Source organism: Macadamia integrifolia, chromosome 2 (genome assembly GCF_013358625.1).
Source record: "Macadamia integrifolia cultivar HAES 741 chromosome 2, SCU_Mint_v3, whole genome shotgun sequence".
NCBI classification, from domain to species: Eukaryota; Viridiplantae; Streptophyta; class Magnoliopsida; order Proteales; family Proteaceae; genus Macadamia; species Macadamia integrifolia.
In genome coordinates this window covers 39751420-39771287 of record NC_056558.1, presented here as the reverse complement: position 1 = coordinate 39771287, position 19868 = coordinate 39751420, and the positions used below count along the sequence as shown (strand labels likewise).

At 38.4% G+C, this 19868-nt stretch overlaps 1 protein-coding gene across 1 annotated transcript in view; it reads left to right on the top strand.

The window, feature by feature from the left end:
* The window catches only part of LOC122062955 (SART-1 family protein DOT2), a 50613-nt gene extending 31331 nt beyond the window's left edge, over positions 1-19282 (top strand). The window contains exons 8-13 of the mRNA XM_042626622.1: positions 2-61; positions 156-771; positions 1502-1863; positions 2537-2757; positions 15404-15488; positions 18640-19282. Of these exons, the coding sequence (XP_042482556.1) occupies positions 2-61; positions 156-771; positions 1502-1863; positions 2537-2757; positions 15404-15488; positions 18640-18711 (1416 nt within the window). The 3' untranslated portion in view covers positions 18712-19282. The remainder of the gene's footprint in view (position 1; positions 62-155; positions 772-1501; positions 1864-2536; positions 2758-15403; positions 15489-18639) is intronic.
* Positions 19283-19868: the final 586 nt, after the last annotated feature.

The window sequence follows — 19868 nt, the reverse complement described above, 5'->3', positions numbered from 1 at the left end:
GGGTGTGACTTTGGATGAAAGTGGACGCTTTAATGGTGAAGCAGAGAAGAAGATAGAAGAGGTAACTTTCAGCCATTACCATTAGGTATTTTAAGAGCAAAAAAAAGTCAAGTATCTGCTGATTTTTCCTGACTAGGATACTTTTTCCATGCCAGCTCCGTAAAAGGATACAGGGAGCATCTGCAAGCAATCACATCGAAGATCTCAATTCATCTGGAAAAATTTCATCAGATTACTATACTCAGGAAGAAATGATCCAGTTTAAAAAGCCAAAGAAAAAGAAATCCCTGAGGAAGAAGGAAAAGCTGGATTATGATGCCCTTGAAGCTGAGGCTATCTCTGCAGGATTGGGCATGGGTGATCTTGGATCCAGGAATAATGGGAAGAGGCAGACTGCCAAGGATGAGCAGCAGAGATCTGAGGCTGAACTGAGGAATGATGCATACCAATCAGCTTATGCTAAAGCAGAACAGGCATCTAAAGCACTCCGACAGGAGCAGACTCTAACGGTTAAAGTTGAAGAAGATGAAAATCCTGTTTTTGGTGATGATGGTGAGGATCTCTATAAATCTTTAGAAAAAGCAAGAAAGTCGGCTCTTAAGAAACAGAATGAGATAGTGGCATCTGGTCCTCAAGCAGTTGCATTTCTAGCTAGTGCTGCAAACAATCAATCCAGTGATGATCAAATCTCTGCATCTGGAGAACCACAAGAAAACAAGGTTGTATTCACAGAGATGGAAGAGTTTGTATGGGGTCTCCAACTTGATGAAGGTAACTGTGGTTTTTCTGATTTTGACTTGGAAGAATCATAAAGTAAACCGAAAGGACACCATTAAATGGGGAACATATGCAGACAGATGAATGGGATCTTCCTAGGAGATGTCATAAGCCAAATGTTGCCTCTTCTGAAATTTGAGACAACTGTTTTATTTACTTTATTTGGGCAACATGGTCTAGTTTCTTAAACTGTCGAAAGAAATTTAGCTTATTGAACTGTCAGCACAATCAAATTTGGGTTATTTTTGGTCTTGTTTATCCATAGATCACTTACAGAATTTGCACTCCATGCACTGGCATGCTATTGGCAGATTGTATGTTGGTTTACTAATGTTTTTGAGCCTCCCCCAGTTGCCAAAACAAAGGAGAAAAAAACCTACTAATCTTTCATGGTTCCAGTGTAAACACATTTTTGGATTGATGTATTTTGATCCAAGTTACTGTTTATCTTCCTTTTTTGATCATTTCTTGTTACTCTACTTTTTCGTTGCGAAAGCATACTAAACATGAACATTTTAGCATAATGTCTATGTTCATTTAAAAAAAATATTTGTAGATTTATGTGTAACTTTTTACCATACATTGTTTTCTAACAGTGCTGGACTTCAACTCTTCAATTCATGGCTAGTGTAATATTGGCTTACTGGATTTTATAGTTTTTGGATTCATTTGTTTCGATTTGTTTTAGCATTGACGTCATCTCTCATTGATTCTGCTTTCTCAGAAGACCATAAGCCTGATGATCGAGATGTTTTCATGGATGAAGATGAAGTTCCAAAATCCTCTGCTCAGGAAAGAAAAGATGAAGCTGGTGGTTGGATGGAGGTCAAAGATACTGGTGAAGATGAACATCCCATCGATGAAGAAAAAGAAGATATAGTCCCAGATGAGACCATTCATGAAGCTCCGGTTGGTAAAGGGTTATCAGGAGCACTGAAGCTACTTAAGGAACGAGGAACACTAAAGGAGAGTATAGTATTGGGTGGCAGAAACATGGACAAGAAAAAGAGCAAACTTGTTGGCATCTATGATAATGATGGAACTAAGGAAATACGTATTGAGAGGACAGATGAATTTGGTCGGATTGTAAGTGCTGATTTCCTTTTAAATTAACCAACCTGTTTAATATGATTGTCATGGGCTATAACTATAAGTGGTATAGCGTCAGAAAAGAGGTCTATGCTGGGGATGAGAAATCATGGGTGATAGCAGTAGTCTAAGTAATCAACGTGGCAGCTGTAGGTCTCATTGGATACTCTTAACTTATTTTATGTACGTCTCCTTTTTCTTAGATGTTGAGATACATGAGTGGCAAGAATATGAGGCATTGGTGATTGAGTGCAACTTATACTTGTCTTATGAGCGTGGTAGTGTTTGGACTATAGTTTCTGTTTTCTTGTTCCCTCATGTTCCTGAAAGTAACCTTTTTGGGGTTATGCTTTGGGAACTGAAATTTGTTCTCGTTTTTTGGTGTTCTAACAGATCCTAATTGTCTGACATGGCAACCCTCAGAGAAGAACTCGAAATACAAATATATTGTTGGGTTCTTTCTCTCTCTCTCTCTCACCTATGTTTTCCCCTCCTAGGAAAACATATGTGTGATATGTCCAGCATTGCTGACATTCATATGAATGAAAGAGACCTGAACTCTGTTGACATGAACAAAAAATGATAAAGTAGCTTGTCCTTGTTACAAAGGCTTTTGTTGTTCATAAACCATTCCATGTTTTCTGAGCTTTATGTTCGATGCTTTCATCAGATGACCCCTAAGGAGGCCTTTCGGTTGATTTCTCATAAATTTCATGGGAAGGGACCTGGCAAATCAAAGCAAGAAAAGCGCATGAAGCAATACTATGAAGAGTTGAAGTTAAAGCAGATGAAGAATTCTGACACACCATCACTGTCAGTGGAGAGAATGAGGGAGGCTCAAGCTCAACTAAAGACACCCTATCTTGTGCTTAGTGGGAATGTAAAACCTGGGTATGTTTTCTAATATCCTTATATTTTTTAGATATTTAATATTTATTTGTTTTGATGAATGGAAAAAATTAACTAAACAAGAGAAACGAAGAAATCTTCACAACCCCTATTTAAGTGGTTTACATTTTTTTCCCTCTGTGGAACTTGGTGCAACGGTAAGGTTGCTCCATTGTAACCAAGTGGTCATGGGTTCGGGTCAGGAAACAACCTTTCCGCAAAGCGGGGGTAAGGCTGCGTACATTATGACCCTTGCCAGGCCCCACAGTGGTGGGAGCCTTTGTGCATTGGGTATGTCTTTTTTTTCTGCCCCCTTTTGAGGGAAGAAGCCTTTCTAATTGTATTTTTCCTTTTTCGATGAATGATCAGTTGATTAGAAAGGAGAAAATAGAGTAGTAACAGTCAAGAAGGACCACAACCTAACAACTTGGACACTTATGCCAATGGATATGTGTGAAGAGACCTTTATTGTTTTGCTTTGAAAGAAGTACCAACCCCAGCAGAGCCAATGGTTCCACACTAACTAAACAGTGGAATTGATAGTTGAAAATTGAGCCTTTATTTCCACCTTTCTTGGCAAGCTTTAGTTGCTATGAATTCAAAATTTTTTTCCCCACTTGTATGCACTTGAAAGATACATAATATTATCGACCTAAAGAAGATCCATCAATTTTTTAGATCTCTGATCACACGAGTGACATTTGACATGATCTTACTATACATTACTGGGTAATTGGGAAACTTGAAAAATATTTTCACATATTTTCGTGGGAATGTTGAGGACTAGGCCACTTTTAAATGTCTACCAAATCCATAGACCTTTGTTATTTTTTATTTGAGATAGTTATCTAAAAAAATAATTACTATATATGATTTAACGTGTTTCAAATGCTGGTAGCGACTATGTTATGGTAAGATTCTCTTCTTCCTTAACAAGTACTTCTAAACATTTTGTAATGAAGATGACCTTTGAAATCATTTACTAATAAAGTGGTCAAACAGGAAAAATGGGACTTTGAGGGAGACACTAAATGATGTGGAATGGGATGACTTCTTGTATTAAAAATGTTGCTCAAAATGTCCTAGTTGAATCGAAAGGAAAACGTCATTCGGTCATTCCTGTTGGGAGACTTGGTGGTGGGGTGATGAAGTTCAAGCAGCCATTAAGATTAAGAAAACTAGTTTTAAGACATGGCAAATGACTAAACATGTATATGATCGGATGTAGATAGGGTGATCAAAAGGAGAGCTCATACTGACCAAACCATAGTTCAGTTCTGTTCCAAGTCGGGGCCAGGTTTAGCCTCATCGAGCAGCCCAGTTTTGGCCTATTCTGGGCCAGCTTTGCAGCAAGAGTACCAGCCCCTTTTGGGAAATCGAACCAGCATAGGAGGCTTGTTTGGTTGATGTATTTTTGTCCCATATGAAGACTTCTAGAAGCCTACAGCAAGCCTCCATTGATCCAGCCAGCTACAGCAGCATAAGTTTCTATTTCTTCTCCTGCGAGCTGTCACACTGCTGTCCCTTTTGTTTTAGTGCTTTGACCAGTCAGCTACCAGTTGAGTGTTGAGAAAGCCTTCTAGATACCATCCAACTGTCCCACAAATTGGAAAGTAGAAGCTTCAAGGAGTCCAGCAGCTGCCCATCGAATTAAGCAAGTAGTCTGGGTTTAGTTTCTATTTTGTCTTGTTGACAAGTTAGTACAAGTCATTCTATTTTACACTTGCTTGGTTAACAAGTAGTTTTTAGTTTCTATTGTTATGTTAGTTTCCTTTTTTAGTTACTTTTTGATTATAAGCTGAATACCCTCCTATATATATATATGGAGTTGCTGTAATCGATTGGAGTCAATGAAGAATTGAAGATTGAATTGTAGGCTGAGTTTTCTTCCCCCCCCCCTCTCTGAAGATTGAACTTGAGAGTTAACTCATGGCTGGGATAGCTGCAAACTTGAGAAGTGAGATGCCCAAAACCTAATTCTTCTTCTCCCCTTCTCAACCCCTTGATCGAATTCTTTTCCTTTGTTTGTTTTCCCTTTTATTTCTTGAGTACTGAAGACAATTATTACATCAAGCCAGATTGAAGACCAGTAGCCAGCCAAGGATCAGAAATTGATTGGCCATATCTCCCATCCTGCTGCCCAATTTCCAAAGACCTTTTGGGGTGTTATTCTAACCTTCAAGAGGACCCCTTGATCCAGACTTGGGGGGCTACTGAGCTTCCTAGCTGTTATGTTTGGAGACTAACATAAGTTTCCTAATTGGGGACCTGTTCTCAGATCTCCCAAACCTGAGATCAGGCCACAAGGCCCTTTGGAGGGTTTGATCAGCACATCAAAGGGACCACTCGAGCAGCTTTGCTGCCGCACCTGGGCAGCCAATTGAGAGCCGCAGTTTTCTCCCCTTTTCCTTTCAAAACCCTAACCTGGACAGCACCCTTTTGGTACCTTGATCCGTACATCAGACCTGAGTCTTGGTTTGGAGTGATAATCAACTGGGTTTGCTTATGATGTAGGAGAAAAGCTAGACAACAGGACTTCCTACAGGTGCTGTCCAAGTGGACAATATTGACTCACCAAGACCTAGGTTGGGACTGGGATTGGTAGGGCAGCACAATACAATGACCAACATGCTTATATATTCGAAATAGAAAGCAATGCAGCAACAGCCAATAATAATCTAAAAGGAAAAGCAATTAAGCTACATAAATCTCAAGTGGGAAACATGGGGAAGGGAACATGGCAGCATACTGTAGTTCAAGCACAAATCAGTTCAAGAATTAAAGAGTAGGTATCATGCTTTCCTCCATTCATTCAACTATTAAAGAGATCAACGGAATTTTTAATCACAACTAAATATGTGAACATCAGTAGCTGACTGTAAACTCAGCAGGACAGAGATTGGGGGGGGGGGGGAGATGGAAAACCAGGGGAGGTAGGAGGGAGGGGAGAAGTAGATGAGAGTTAGTACTTAGTTCTTTACCTGATGTCCAAATCAGAGGAGGGGGAGAAGAAACCAGGTCCACCGAGAGAAGGAGAACCCTGCATTCATGTTAGACAGTAGAGGAGAGAGAGAGAGAGAGAGAGAGAGAGAGAGAGAGAGAGAGAGAGAGAGACACACAAGGTATCAAGGATCGACTTTTTTTATTTTTTCATTCACTAAAAACTAATTGTGGCCCTTGGCCTTACATATATAGGAAAAGAAATACTCAAAATAAAAAGTGCCAACTAGGAAGTAATCCAGCATAAAAAGAAATCTCCTAATTCAATCCAACAACTTGGGGCAAATAAGAGGGTATTATTTAGTTTCCTAATTCATCTCAAAGACCTATAAAACAAATAAAGAGACTAGTAAAAATAAAATAGCTAACTAATAAATCGTGGGGCCCGCGCTGGTTGGCCAATCAGGATGACAGGGGAGAGAGGGAAGAGACTAGCGGCAGTCTCTTCTCTCTCCTTTCTCACACCAGAACAGGGGAGGGTCGACAGCTGCAGTTTTTCCTTCTTTCCTCCTCTTCTAGCTTCCTTCCATGAAATTGTCTCCCAGCCATAGTGAATGTGGCTGGTTCTTGCGGCGGCGTCTCTGGTGTACTTGGATGTTCCATTAGCTTACCTTGTGTAAACCAACTTAATAGGATCTGCAAATGTATATAAATTTTCCAGAAATGAAGCTAAGAAGATTGTGAGAAAAGCAAGGGTGAAGAAATATGAAGATCTTTATAACAATCTGAGTACAAGGGAAGGGGAAAAAGCTATCTATAAAATAGCTAAAATGAGGGAAAGGAAGAGTAGAGATCTCGACCATGTTAGATTCATTAAAAGTAAAGAGGTTAAAGTACTAATAAGGGATGAGGCATTTAGGAGTGTTGGAAAATTTATTTCTGCAGCCTACTAAATGGAAACACTTCAAGTAATAGTGTTCAAGGAGGTTGCGTTACCCTTCAAGACACCACATGTCGTAGATATATATGAAAAATCGGGGCATTTGGAGTGAAAGAAGCTTTAAAGAGAATGAAAGTAGGCAAGGCACAAGGCCCGGATGAGGTCCCAATAAAAGTGTGGAAGAGCTTAGGAATCTGTGATTTATCTTGGCTACCTAAGCTGTTTTATACGATTATGTGCACTAAGAAAATGTTATATGTATGGAGAAGAAGCATTGTGGTTCCGATTTAAAAAAATATAAGTGATATCAAGATTGCAATAACTATAGAGGCATAAAACTAATGAGTCATACTATGAAATTATAGGATGGGGTTAGTGAAACCCACCTAATAAAAGAAACTACTATTACAGAGAACCAATTTGGTTAACGACAGTTGCCTACCGCAATTGGTGAGCTGCAGAGCGCAAAAAGCCTATGCTCACCAAGAGGTCTCGAGTTCGAGCCTCCTGGTTGTTATCTACTTCCCCTCCCTACAAAGAACCAATTTGGTTTTATGCCATGAAGATCTATGGTAGAAGCTACATACTTAGGTGACTCATAGAAATATCTAGAGATTGCAAGAAGGATCTCCATATGATTTTTGTTGACCTAGAAAAAGCTTATGACAGAGTCCCTAGAGAGCTAATCTGGCAAGTACTAGAGAAGAGGAATGTTTCAATTAAATATGTGGGCATAATCAAAGATATGTATGATGGTGTCGTGACTAGTGTAAGAACTGTGGGGGGTTAAGGTAGTGAATTCCCAATTACAATTGAGTTACATCAAGGATCAGTTTTTAGCCCCTATTTATTTATGGTTATCATGGATGAATTAACCCAAGAAGGCATTCTAATAGAATTATAGCATCCAACAACTACATCAAAAGTCTTTCCCAAAGAAGGTACTCCAACAAAACTGTTACACCCAATAGCTACATCAAAAGACTTTCTCAAAGGAGGCACTCCAACAAAAGTGTAGCATCCAAATACTACATCAAAAACCCTCACGAGCCTCAAACAGAGGTCTCATATAAAAGTCCACTGGTTAATCGAGTTGCTAAAATATACCAAACAACGTCTAGTCGCTTGATAAAATAGTTGTTGATGACACACGAGGAGATGCGTAATAGTAAATCAATCTTTCGACGAAAATAATCTTGAGCAGACAATAACTCTAACCATTAAGACTTGAATTGAGTAGATAATAAATCTCAAACTGATAATAATCTCCAACTTAGCAAATAATAACTCCAACTTTAATTGAGTAGATAATTACTCTAATCTCCTTCTCATGTGTAGCATTACACATGGACAAATGAGCAGCATCCCAAATAATCTCATAATCAAGAATAACATAATCGATCCACAAAAAACAACTCTCCCAAAAAAATCGATCTCAAGCATAGTTGTCACGGCGTCAAATCGATCCAAGGCGGTGGAGGGGTGGCTAATCGATTTGGCGATGAATCACCTGATTTGGCGTTGCCATGGCAGTCAAATCGCCCGTGAGTCATTTTTTATTTTTTCTATTTTCTAAAATTATTTAGTGTGTTACTTTTTTATTTTCCCTATTTTTTAAAGTTATTTAGCATGCTACAAGCCTATAATATATACCCTATAACATATAAAACAAACATTAAGTAACATCAAATCATCAAAAAATCAACATAGCCATATCATGTCATCAAAAATCAACATAAATTATTGACTTATACAGTTATACATCAAGTCATCACTCATCAAGTCATAAAAAATCAACATGTACATCACACAAAAGTAAAAAGTAAAAGGCTAACCTGTGACTGAAGCTTGAAAACAATGATTGGAAGTGAGTGAGCAACCTGAACAAAGTAAAATGTATATATGTCAATATATCATATATGAATCAGAGATATATATTTGGAAACCTAAGAATAGATCAAATGATAAGACAAGTGGCTAACCTGTTAAGCTATTAATGACTTATTGAAGCAATGACGCTTGATAGCAAATGAACTCAACATAAAATAAAAAAAGAAAACTTAACTAATCGTCCAAGTTCAAAGTTCAAGTTTAAAGTTTAAAGTTTAAACAATACATAAAATCCAAACAGTCAAACACAAATAACTTAATCATCATAATCATCCAACAAATCAGCGGATGGCAGATTCCTTTGTTGTCCACTAGAAGCATTTGCATTTTCACCAAAGTTATCTATGACATCCAAATCATCATTCACATCATCCTCTTCTTCCAAATCTTCTTCCCCATCTGATTCTGATGACTCCCTAGCAACCCTTCCTCTACCACGGCGTGTGTAGCACATATTTCCTCTAGAGGTTGATGATTGAGCTCTCCTGGGTCGATTTAGCCCCTCCATTGTTGCCCCCATTGCTCTACCAGCAACGTCCCATGTGAGATCAACATCGGGATGGACTACATCATCCACTTGCTTGTCAATCATCCACTCACTACTCCAATCCAGTTCGTCAAGCACAAGTGGATCATAATTTCTGTTATCGAGACACCTTTGTTGAAACCTTTCTTCTGGGCAGCGATTGTATTAAACATAGACTAGATCATTCAAACGTTGATGTTCCAGCCTATTCCTCTTCTTGGTATGAATATGAATTTATAAACAATAGAGAACAACAAACAAAGTTATTTTTCCAAAAATAAAAAGTCTAAAATATGAAATAGATGTAATACCCAGCTACTTACAAACTTAAATGTGCTCCAGTTGCGCTCGCAACCAGAAGAGGAGCAACAAAGCCTTAAAATACCTCTTGCAACCTTTGAAAGCTCAAAAGCATGACCTCCAAATGAACTCCACCAAGTAACTATAAAAAATAAATATATATAAAAATAGCTAGATTAATATTTAATATATCACACAAACAAAACAACTAAACAATGTACTCTACTTGTTAGGACTCATGGTTGCCTGTGATCTAATCACCATATCCGAGGCAAAACCACCTCAAGAATATCTATACAAAGTGGCTTGAGTATTTATCTTGTCTTGTAAAGCTAGTTCATGTATCATTCTTTCAATGACTTCATTAAATGCAAGCTGTAGAGAAGATATAATTTGGTAGCCACCATCATCACCTTCCTTATAAGAAAAAAATTTGCCAGGATTAAGAAATAGTGCTGCTCCATACAAAGGACGCCCCATCTGAATCTCCCAATGCCTGTTAACAATATATAACACTTTCTTGTATTGCCTTTCTCTATCCCCAAAATTTTCTTTTATCTTCTTTTTTGCCTCATCCATGGAAAATTGAACCTCAGGCATAAAAGACCTCTCATCACCATCTACAATACTCAAGACAGTAAGAAGTGGCTTTGAAGCTCTAAGACAATTTTTCACACCATTCTAAAATGCTACAGCAAACACCGTCTCAACCACTTTCTTTCCAGCCTCGGTCTTTGCCAAATTAGAACTAGTTCATTCTTCAGAAATAAACAAATGTCTTAAGTCTTCTTTATGTTTTAACAAGCTTTGAAGTCAGAAATGCAGTTGCAAATCTAGTAGCTGCTGTCCTCACAAGATCCCTCCCATTTGTTCTAGCCCTCATTGCATCAAGAATGCGTGTGTGCCTGTAGATGAAGTTGGTTACTTTTTTTGCCTTATCACATTCCTATTAGATTTCAAGAATCCTATTTCCTTCAACATCAGGTCAATGCAATGCGCTGCACAAGGAGTCCAATATAGCTTTGTCCTCTTCTGCATCAGCATTGTACTGGCTAATTTATAAGCCGATGCATTATCTGACACAACTTGCACAACATAGTCCTCACCAATTTCTTGAACTTTGTTGTCAATCAATTCAAACAACTTCTTTGCAGTTTGAGATATACTAGATGCATCAATAGATTCCATAAAATAAGTCCCCTCTGGATAGTTAACGTGGAAATTAATTAAATGCCTTTCTCTTTTATCCATCCACCCATCAGTCATTAGAGTGCACTCATACTGCTTCCAATACTCTTCATATTTATTCTTCATCTCTGCAGTTCTATCCTTTGCTGCCTTTAACAATGGCACTCTCACTTCATGATAACTTGGGGGCTTATATCCTAACTCGTACTGTGCAATAGATTTCACCATCACCTCAAACCTCCTTGACTTTAGAGCATTGAATGGAATACCACACTGATAAACCCAGTCAACAATGTGATTATCAACTCTCTTTTTTTCTTCCGCTGATCTAAACCGGTTCTCTATAGTAGTCTGGTACTACCTTTAAGATGCCTCTCAGCAACCACTTGCTTAGGAGTCCGTCTAACATGAGTATCCATGGGGCCCCTTACTTGTGGCTGAATGACTACTTTCTTTCTCTTAGCAGCTGTCCCAGAGCTAGGAATAAGTCCCAAGGTTGTAGAAGAAGGAGTTCTACTAGACTGTCTATGACCTTCAACTTCTATATCAACATCCACATCAGCACTAGCACCAGCACCAGCACCAGCACCAGCACCAGCATCAACATCAACATCAACATCATCATCCAAAATGTCTTGCATCCTTTTCTTCTTATTGCGCATAAGAGCTGCATTCATCTCTGTAGCAATCACTATAGTTGTCTTGGTACACTTAGCAATATCTCCATATCCACCCACCAAATGTTGCTTTAACCTTTTAATTCCACACTTGAGGTTTTTTCCACAAAGAGTGCACTTAACAAGGTTCTTGTCTGAAAGGTCAGGCCAATACCCATACTTCTACCCAGGGTCATTTGATTTGGCCTTCCTGGTTGGGTCTTTGGATGGATCATATGCAGTCGTGCTTATATTATCACCCCCACTACTACCACCAACAGTACCATCCATTATGAACTCCTATAGTCCTATTATCCTACAAGTTACAAAACAGAGTAACAAAGTTTGGTTAAGTGTTAACCTATAACATTAACATGATAACATCAACTCATCAAGTATTCAAGTTATAATTTATAAAACAGGGTAACAAAGTATGTTAAACAGTAACATTAACATTAAGTATTTAAGTATACAACTATACAAGTTGTAAAGATATAAACACTTGTTAAATAGTAACATTAACATATATGTTAACCAAAAACCATTAGAACAACATCAAAATCCAAAAAAAATTCAAATATGTAGTCAGAAGCAACTTAACAAGTGATCCAAGAAAGGATTAAAATAAGGCAGTAAAACAAGCAATCCAATACTTCGATTAAGAACTAATTCTATATTTCTATAATTCTATTTATGCTGTTATGAAACATTAATCATAGAAGGAGGAACAGAGAAGGAGAAGAACCGAAGAAGAAGAAGGAGAAAGAGAAGCAGCAGAAGACGAAGAAGGAGAGAAATGAGAAGGAGCGAACAAGAGAAGAAGGAATAGAGAAGGGGAAGATCTGAAGAAGAAGGAGAAAGGGAAGCAGGGAAGAAGAAGGAGAAGAAGAAGAAGAATCAGAAGACGTAGGAGGAGAGAAGGAGAGAAGGAGAGAAGAAGAGAAGAGAAGAGAAGAAGGAAGTCACTCGTTAGGAACAGATAAGGAGAAAGAGAAGCAGAGAAGCAGAGTAGCAGAGAAGAAGAATAAGAAGCAGAAGACGAAGGAGGAGGAGAGAAGGACTGAACAAGAAGAAGAAGAAGAAGAAGAAGAAGAAGAAAGAGAAGCAGAGAAGAATAAGATGAAGAAGACGAAGAAGGAGAAGGAGAAAGACTTCGCAGGCGGCCCCTTACCTTGGTTTTTCTGCCGGAGAAGGAGGAGGACGTTAGTCGCCGAAGAAGGAGAAGGTCAGCAGTCGCAGGTTATCTTCGAGGGTTCAGGTTCACTGTCGGTGTCGGAGAAGGAGAAGGTCAACAGGTGTAGGTCAGCTTCGAGGGTTTAGGTTCACTGCCGGTGTTGGAGAAGGAGAAGGTCAGCAGTCGCAGGTCAGCTTCGAGGGTTCAGGTTCACTGTCGGTGTCGGAGAAGGAGAAGGTCAACAGTTTTAGGTTAGCTTCGAGGGTTCAGGTTCACTGCCGGTGTTGGAGAAGGAGAAGGTCAACAGTCGCAGGTCAACTTCGAGGGTTCAGGTTCACTGCCGGTGTTGGAGAAGGAGAAGGAGAAGGTTAGCAGTCGCAGGCGGCAGGTCAGCTTCGAGGGTTTTCAACTTTCAATTTGAGAAATTGAGACTTGAGGGTTTTCGACTTTCTCTCTTTTGTATTTCACCTAATAGCAAGTAAAAAAAGAAAGCAAAAAGCGATCGATTAGTATAATAGGCGTGCGATGGCGTCCATGGCGTTGCCTTGGCGACGCCTATACGACCTTGGTGACCGCCAATCGTGACTCACATAAATCGGTGTACTGCCATGTCCTCGGATTTTCGTCGGGATGCCAAATCGCCGCTTAGGCGACGCCGTGACAACTATGATCTCAAGAACCTTCTCCCAAAAAATCGATCCCAAAAAACCTAAAAGAAATCAATGTCTTCACTGGCTTGGTCTTCCTTCAATCTTAAGAGGAATCGATTGAAAATCTTGATAGGAAGAATTGATCCAACATGTTGATCAATCCAAACAGCAACCCTTCCAACACAAATCGATCTCCCCCAAGAAATAATGGATCCCAAGAAAATCGCTTTCAATAAAAATCACAAGAAAATCGATCAAAAAAGGAAAAAAAATGATCCCAAGAAAATCGATTGATCACCTCCAAAATTTCGAATAAACCATCGGTAACAGTCAAACCAGAGGAAAAAGAGCTTTTTTGCATATAGCAGTAATGAAACATTCAAGTATGATTTTCATTAAATCTTCAAGGAAACCCTAGTTCTTCTCTTTCTATGACCTAGGGTTTCACCATAAATCGTAGAACCTTGAAACGACTCTCAAACCGGCAATCATGGAGAGAATCAGTTACTGGCAACCTGCTATGATACCATGTAAAGAGAGCTAAACCTGAACATGTGAAGAAGAGAATTGAGGGAGAGACAAAGAGATTGGGGGAGGAAGGCTTGTGTGATCGGTGATGTTAAACCTGAAACAATTACATACTCTGAGTAGGACTCTAAAGCCTAATAGGAAGTCTAACTAACAAAGATAAGTTGTAACAAATACCATCCCATGGTGTCCATAGACCTCCAATCGACACATACGCTCTAATTGTGTGAGACATATTCCTTTAGAACTTAATGGAAAATTTAGTTTGACAGTCATACGTCCAACTATGATGTATGGTGTGGAATGTTGGGCAGTTAAAAAACGTCATGTAGATGAATTCAATGTAGCGGAGATGTGGATGCTAAGATGGATAAGTGATAAAACTGGGAGAATAAAGTAAGGAATGATCATATCAAAGTTGGTTTGGGAGTAACTCCCATACATGATAAGCTACGAGAAAGTCGTTTGAGGTGGTGTGGTCATGTTCAATGGATGCCTTTAGATGCTCCAGTACGGTGGAATGGTTTGATCCATATTGAAGTATTTAAAGAGTAGGGGCAGACCTAAAATGACCTTAGGAGAAGTGGTGAGGAAAGACATGCATAGCTTAGGCCTTGGATCAAGTATGACATTAAATAGAGCTGATTGGAGGGCAAAGATCCATGTAGCCGACCTCATTTAGTTGGGATAAGGATGAGTTGTTGTAATTAAGACAACCTTATCATAATTTTTAATTTAAGAATAATTTTAACTGCACAAATAGATGTATTTAACCACACAAGAGTATACATCAATATCTTTTTCTTTGAAGTGGGAGGTGGGGGAAATTAATAAAACATTTATTGGTGAGAGTTGTATCCCTATATAGAGGAGCCTCACTACACTATAGAAGGAAGAAGACAAGGCTAAGAAAACCCCATGTAGTGAAGGGGGGGGGGGATATGAGGGGGCTGGAGGTCATTAATAATTTGATCCCATCTTCTCCAAAATTATGTCAAATTGTCAATTAATATCTCTGATCTCAATACGGGTTGAGAAGCCCCAAAATACCTGCTACTTAATAAGCAGTTCCAAATGATGATCCAACACCTGATTGTCCTGCTGCTAGCATGTTCCAAACAATTCAACATTTGGGACTAGAAGCCCTAGTCTTCTTGCTTCAAACTAATGAATTAAGAAACCAAGTCCCTTTAGTATCCCAGTTTACTCCAAGGGTGCGATTATGTGTAGGAATTTGGACCATCTAAAGGTGAATCATTGACTAGTAGGCGTCACCTGCCTCCCCCCCCCCCCCCCCCCCCCCCCTCCCAACCCACAAATCAATCCCACACACAGGTAAAAAAAAATCCCTAATAGTTGTGTTAAATTAAGGTGTAGTACAGAAGTAAAGACTACAAAATGCAATGATGTAAGATGCTAAGCACAATCATAAACAGAGGACATGATATCAGTGTACCTAAGTAATAAATGCCAAAAAGAAAATGAAAAACAGCTACTATCTTCTATTTAAAGTCTTGATAAAAAAGTTGGAACCCCAAACAGTAATGCACTGAGAGTTGTCTTCTAGTTGCATCTAGTGACTTGAGTCTTTAAATGGTCCCACCTAAGTGGCCAATTTGCTGGCAGTTCTTGATTAGTGCATGATTCAGTCGGTTCATAAAATTCCTAGGTTACAGTTTGATGACACTTCCCATTTCTTAGACATAGAGCATTGTCCTAGAACATGACCTCTAAAGGTTATGACATTGACTATACTGCTTGGCAATTATGTTCTGGACAGCTAAATGGTTGACCCATTTTTTCCCCCCTCTTTTGTTTATCTTTTTCTCATTTTTGTTATGTGACATGAATTTCCAGGCAAACTAGTGACCCTAGAAGTGGTTTTGCTACTGTTGAGAAGGACTTTCCTGGGGGATTGACACCCATGCTTGGCGATAAGAAGGTTAGTCATTCTCTAGTGTGTGTTTATTTTGTTCTGTCATTGTGTAATAGAGAGTGATAAATAGACAACTAAATTATCGTTAAAACGTTGACTGGTCAGTCAGGTGATATTGATTAGCTATCTAGGCAGTAATTTGTCATCAGTCATGAACTAATTTGCATATGTTTTTAACCTGAGGTAATAGCTTGATATTATGCTTCATGTTAATGTAAGTTGATGCAGATCAACTATTTTGAATATGGTTTTGTCTTGAGGTAAATGTTATGCTTCATATTATTGTAAGTTGATGCGGATCAGCTATTTTGCATATGCTTTTGTCTTGGGGTAATAATTGTTGGATGTATTATGTTTCTTGTTATTCTATGACCTTTGTTTGTCATTGTTTCCCCAAATCCACTGAATGTAGAGAGAATATAACAAGACATATAGAACTTGAAGGAAATGATATTCGAAAGTCCATTGTTACATAACGTAAAGTACTTGTAAAATTATTGATCCATAGATACTTTCATATTTATTTGATGAGTTATTAAAATTTTTTCACTTAGGCAAAGCCTAGTCGTCAATTAGCCAACAATTTGCTTTGACAAGGAAAAATGACTTCCAGCATCAACTAACAAAGAATATGTCACTGAGTTTGTTAACCATACTCCAACCCTTACAGCCCAACACTCGAGTTCTTTGTGATGTGTTCCTTGTAGATAGATTGCATGGCCCAAGATGTGTAATATCAAATGTGTACTTGAAGGAAAGATGTGTCTAGGGATATTTGGGCTTTGGAGTCCATAGAGAGCTTGATCTTTCGGCGTGCAGAAGTTGACCTAAATCCTAAGTTTGTTAGTGAGTTTAACCTTAGGCTCCATCTGGTTTCAGGGACGGTGAAGGAGTATGAGGGGAATGAATAGAAGCTTTTCTCCCTCTAAGTTGTCTGGGTGCGAGGAAAGTCGTTAGTCCTGTCTAGTTGGATGAATAAAGGATGAAAAGTCTTTGAAAAACCAAGGAAACAAAATCAAGTAGATAACTGAAAAATTACTGTAATTTGTAAATTCTGCCCAGTTAAGTTGAGTAGATGTTCTTCTCCAACGCTGACACTATATAACCTCCCAATCTCAAACCAAAGGATGAGGGGTGGGCGGATCTCACCAGTGGTGCTGCAGAGCAAATCGCTCTGTTTTCTGTCATGATATTGGGTTATGCATTTAAAACAAAAATGCCAGTAAAAGAGGGACTGTAATGAGCACCTGCTACGGTAATCTGCAATCAACCAAAACTTACCAAAGATTACTCATTTGGATTTATTCAGCCTCTCTCTCTCTCTCTCTCTCTCCCCCTGTGTGTGTGTGTGACACAGGAGGATCTTAATTACAACAGCCATAGAAGAATCATGGGTAAGGATTCTTACTGGCAAACCAACCCCTTGGTTTCTCGTTTTGACCTCTATCCGTCCTGTTGGTTTCTCAGTTTGACCTCTATCCGTCCTGTTAAGTGCCTGTTTTTGCTTTTCTTTGAGCAGATCTCTTAGGTCCTCTGTGATCACCCAGTTTGGGAGCTTTATGTATTATGAGAAATTAGAAGCAGTCCTCTTCGTTTATGCAGATTCCAGTGATCAGATCCTCTTGGTGATCACATCACCATTGTTTTTGTTCTGATTCCAGTGGTCTTCACTCACTACCATCGAGTCCGATGATCTTCGCCCAAAGTTTAGTTGAACTGGAACAAGTCAATATAAGATTCTGCATCAGATGTTAAGATTTTCTACAATATTGTTTTTGAGGAAAACTTTATGATGTAAATTTATTTATTTAATTATTTTTCTTGGCCATCCAGACAAATCAAAATGAGATCCATCAAAAACTGTCCACTTTTACTCTTTTTCAAATCTCTGGCAACCAGATGGACCCTTAGTGGTCTTTTATGATTCCTGGGCCCTTATTGACTTGGGCAGTGTTTTGGATGCATTTTCTTCTTGAGAGGGTTGACTGCACCAAAGCCTATACTCAAAAGCATCTATTTTGGATGTTATGGCAAAACAGTTATAAACAAGAAACCAAAGTTGAGGGATGGTGGATAGAATTTGGTTGATATGGTAATAGACATCAACCTGCTTCAGGTCTGATATTTTATTTTCCAACGCAGTGATATTAGCGATCTTATTCACAGTTAAACATGTCAGTTCCAGGAAATTTTTTCCGTTTTTAAAATACATTATTAAAAGAAAAAAACTAATTTGATTAAAAAGTCCATGGAATTGTTTCTTCCAAATAGATGAGTATTGCTGCTGGTGTTGTTGCTGATTTGTGGACATTTGTTGATTGGTCTGAAAAACAAATATATATAATGGCAAAGTAATTCCTTGATTTCCATTAAAGTTTGAACTATGAAAATAAGCATTCATTTGCAATGACTGGATGGATATTTCGGGTGATGGGAATTGGAATGCATTTGTTCCGTCCAGACAGGTAGAGGTTTCATTATTTTCGATTAGTCAAAAGTGCTTCCATTCTAGTAAAGTGTGAGTTGACAAAGGATCTTCTAGGCATATTCCTTGGCTGGAGTGAAATAAATTATGTGGAGAGAGATGAAGATCAATTCAGAAATGTCCAGTAGGAAGTGAGGATAATGGAAACGAGTAATACTTATCGAAAAAATTGGTTTAGTTATATCTATTGACAATTTAGAGCTCCTGTATTTTGTTTTTTTTTTTTTTGGTAAATAATTCCTGTATTTTTACTATGTAGACATGGAGGTCGAGCCTTCAATGTACTTAACTATAGTTGTACTTGGTTCAATCCTCAGAATTGTGTTTCTTTGGCATATTTAGAATTGTCCTGGTTTGTTGTTAATGGAGCCCCTGGTTAATAACAGAAAGGCTGTGTATTTGGAACATTCCTGATTTCCATGCTAAAAACTACTATATGGAGATCTAATGAATAGATGGGTTGGGCATGTGGGTACCTGGAACCAATCATTTAATATTCTCGATTCCTTTGTTGCTATTTGTATCTTAACTGCCTTAATTTTTTTAATATCAGAAACTGGTTGAACCCAAGTGAAATTTCAGCAATCTCCTTTGTCATGCATAAAAGCACATGATTTTATTATCATGATTTCGGCTCTGTCAGATACAGTATCTAATATTCGCTGATTTCAGGTTGAGCATTTCTTGGGGATCAAACGAAAGGCTGAACCTGGTGGAGGTGCATCAAAGAAGCCAAAGAACTAAAGGTTCTATCTGTCCCGGAAAGTGTGAAGGCATTTATGCCTGCAGTTTTGAAGATTTGAGCTCACCAGAAAACTTTGGAATTTGATTTTGAAAGTATGATATCGTTCAGTGTGCACAAAGAACTAAAGGTTCTACCTTCAAGGTAAGAAGCAAATAACAGTATGATATCATCTAATCCCCAGAGCCTTCGCTATGAATTGAGAGCTGAAATGGCGATCTTGTCTAAGCTTCCTGAGTATCATCATTCTTTTTTATTTACTTTGTACAGATCCTTAAACTGTAGAATACAGTTATTAAGAAATTGTATGATGGAGCAGCTTCCTGTTTTTGGAGCAAAAAGATAAAAGGAATCCGAACCAACAGTCCAAATTTGATCCACTGCTGGAAAATTGTAATCATCTAGTCATTATGTGCTTCATGAGATCGGAGTTCAAAATTTTAACCCCATTTCCTTGTATGGATGTTAAAAGTTGTTGGATTTGGACTGGGGGGGAATGGAGGATTCTCCTCTTATTTGAAGCACTGGCCTTTTCTACATTATTAATGTAATATCTAGCAAATCAGCTGATCATGATTTGAAGCACTAGCCATTTCTTTTTTTCCATTTTAGGGAAAGGGTTCTCTGAGCAAGTAGAATAGCAGAGCACATCAATGAAGTGCAAAAAAAATGGCATTGTACATTGGAGGACTACGAGGTCATTTCATGTGAGGAGGGGAGGGATAAGACACATATGTACTAACATACCCTGCCCCAGGTGGCTCTGAGAATCTTTTTCCCATTTTCTTATATGGTTTTTCTGGATGATCAGTCTTCCTCAAATATGCATAGTGAGATGTTAAAATGTAGATTAGAATGTGGCGACACACTGGCCATAATGCACTTGTGTACTTCCATCCAAGTTGCCTATCCAATTGTTGATTAACTTGACTCATTGTGACTCTGGAGAGAATTTTAATTGTATGATTCACATTGTATTACAAATATTTTTTTGTATTTTAATAGTTCAGTGTTGTTGAGGATTTTTATTTTTTTAATGAAGGAAAAAGAATGTGTCCTCCACGCCCTCTCGCATGGGGCATTGAAATGACCATCCGATTCAAATTCATTGTTATAAGTTATTGATCCAATTATATTTCGACTTTATTGATGTGTTAAT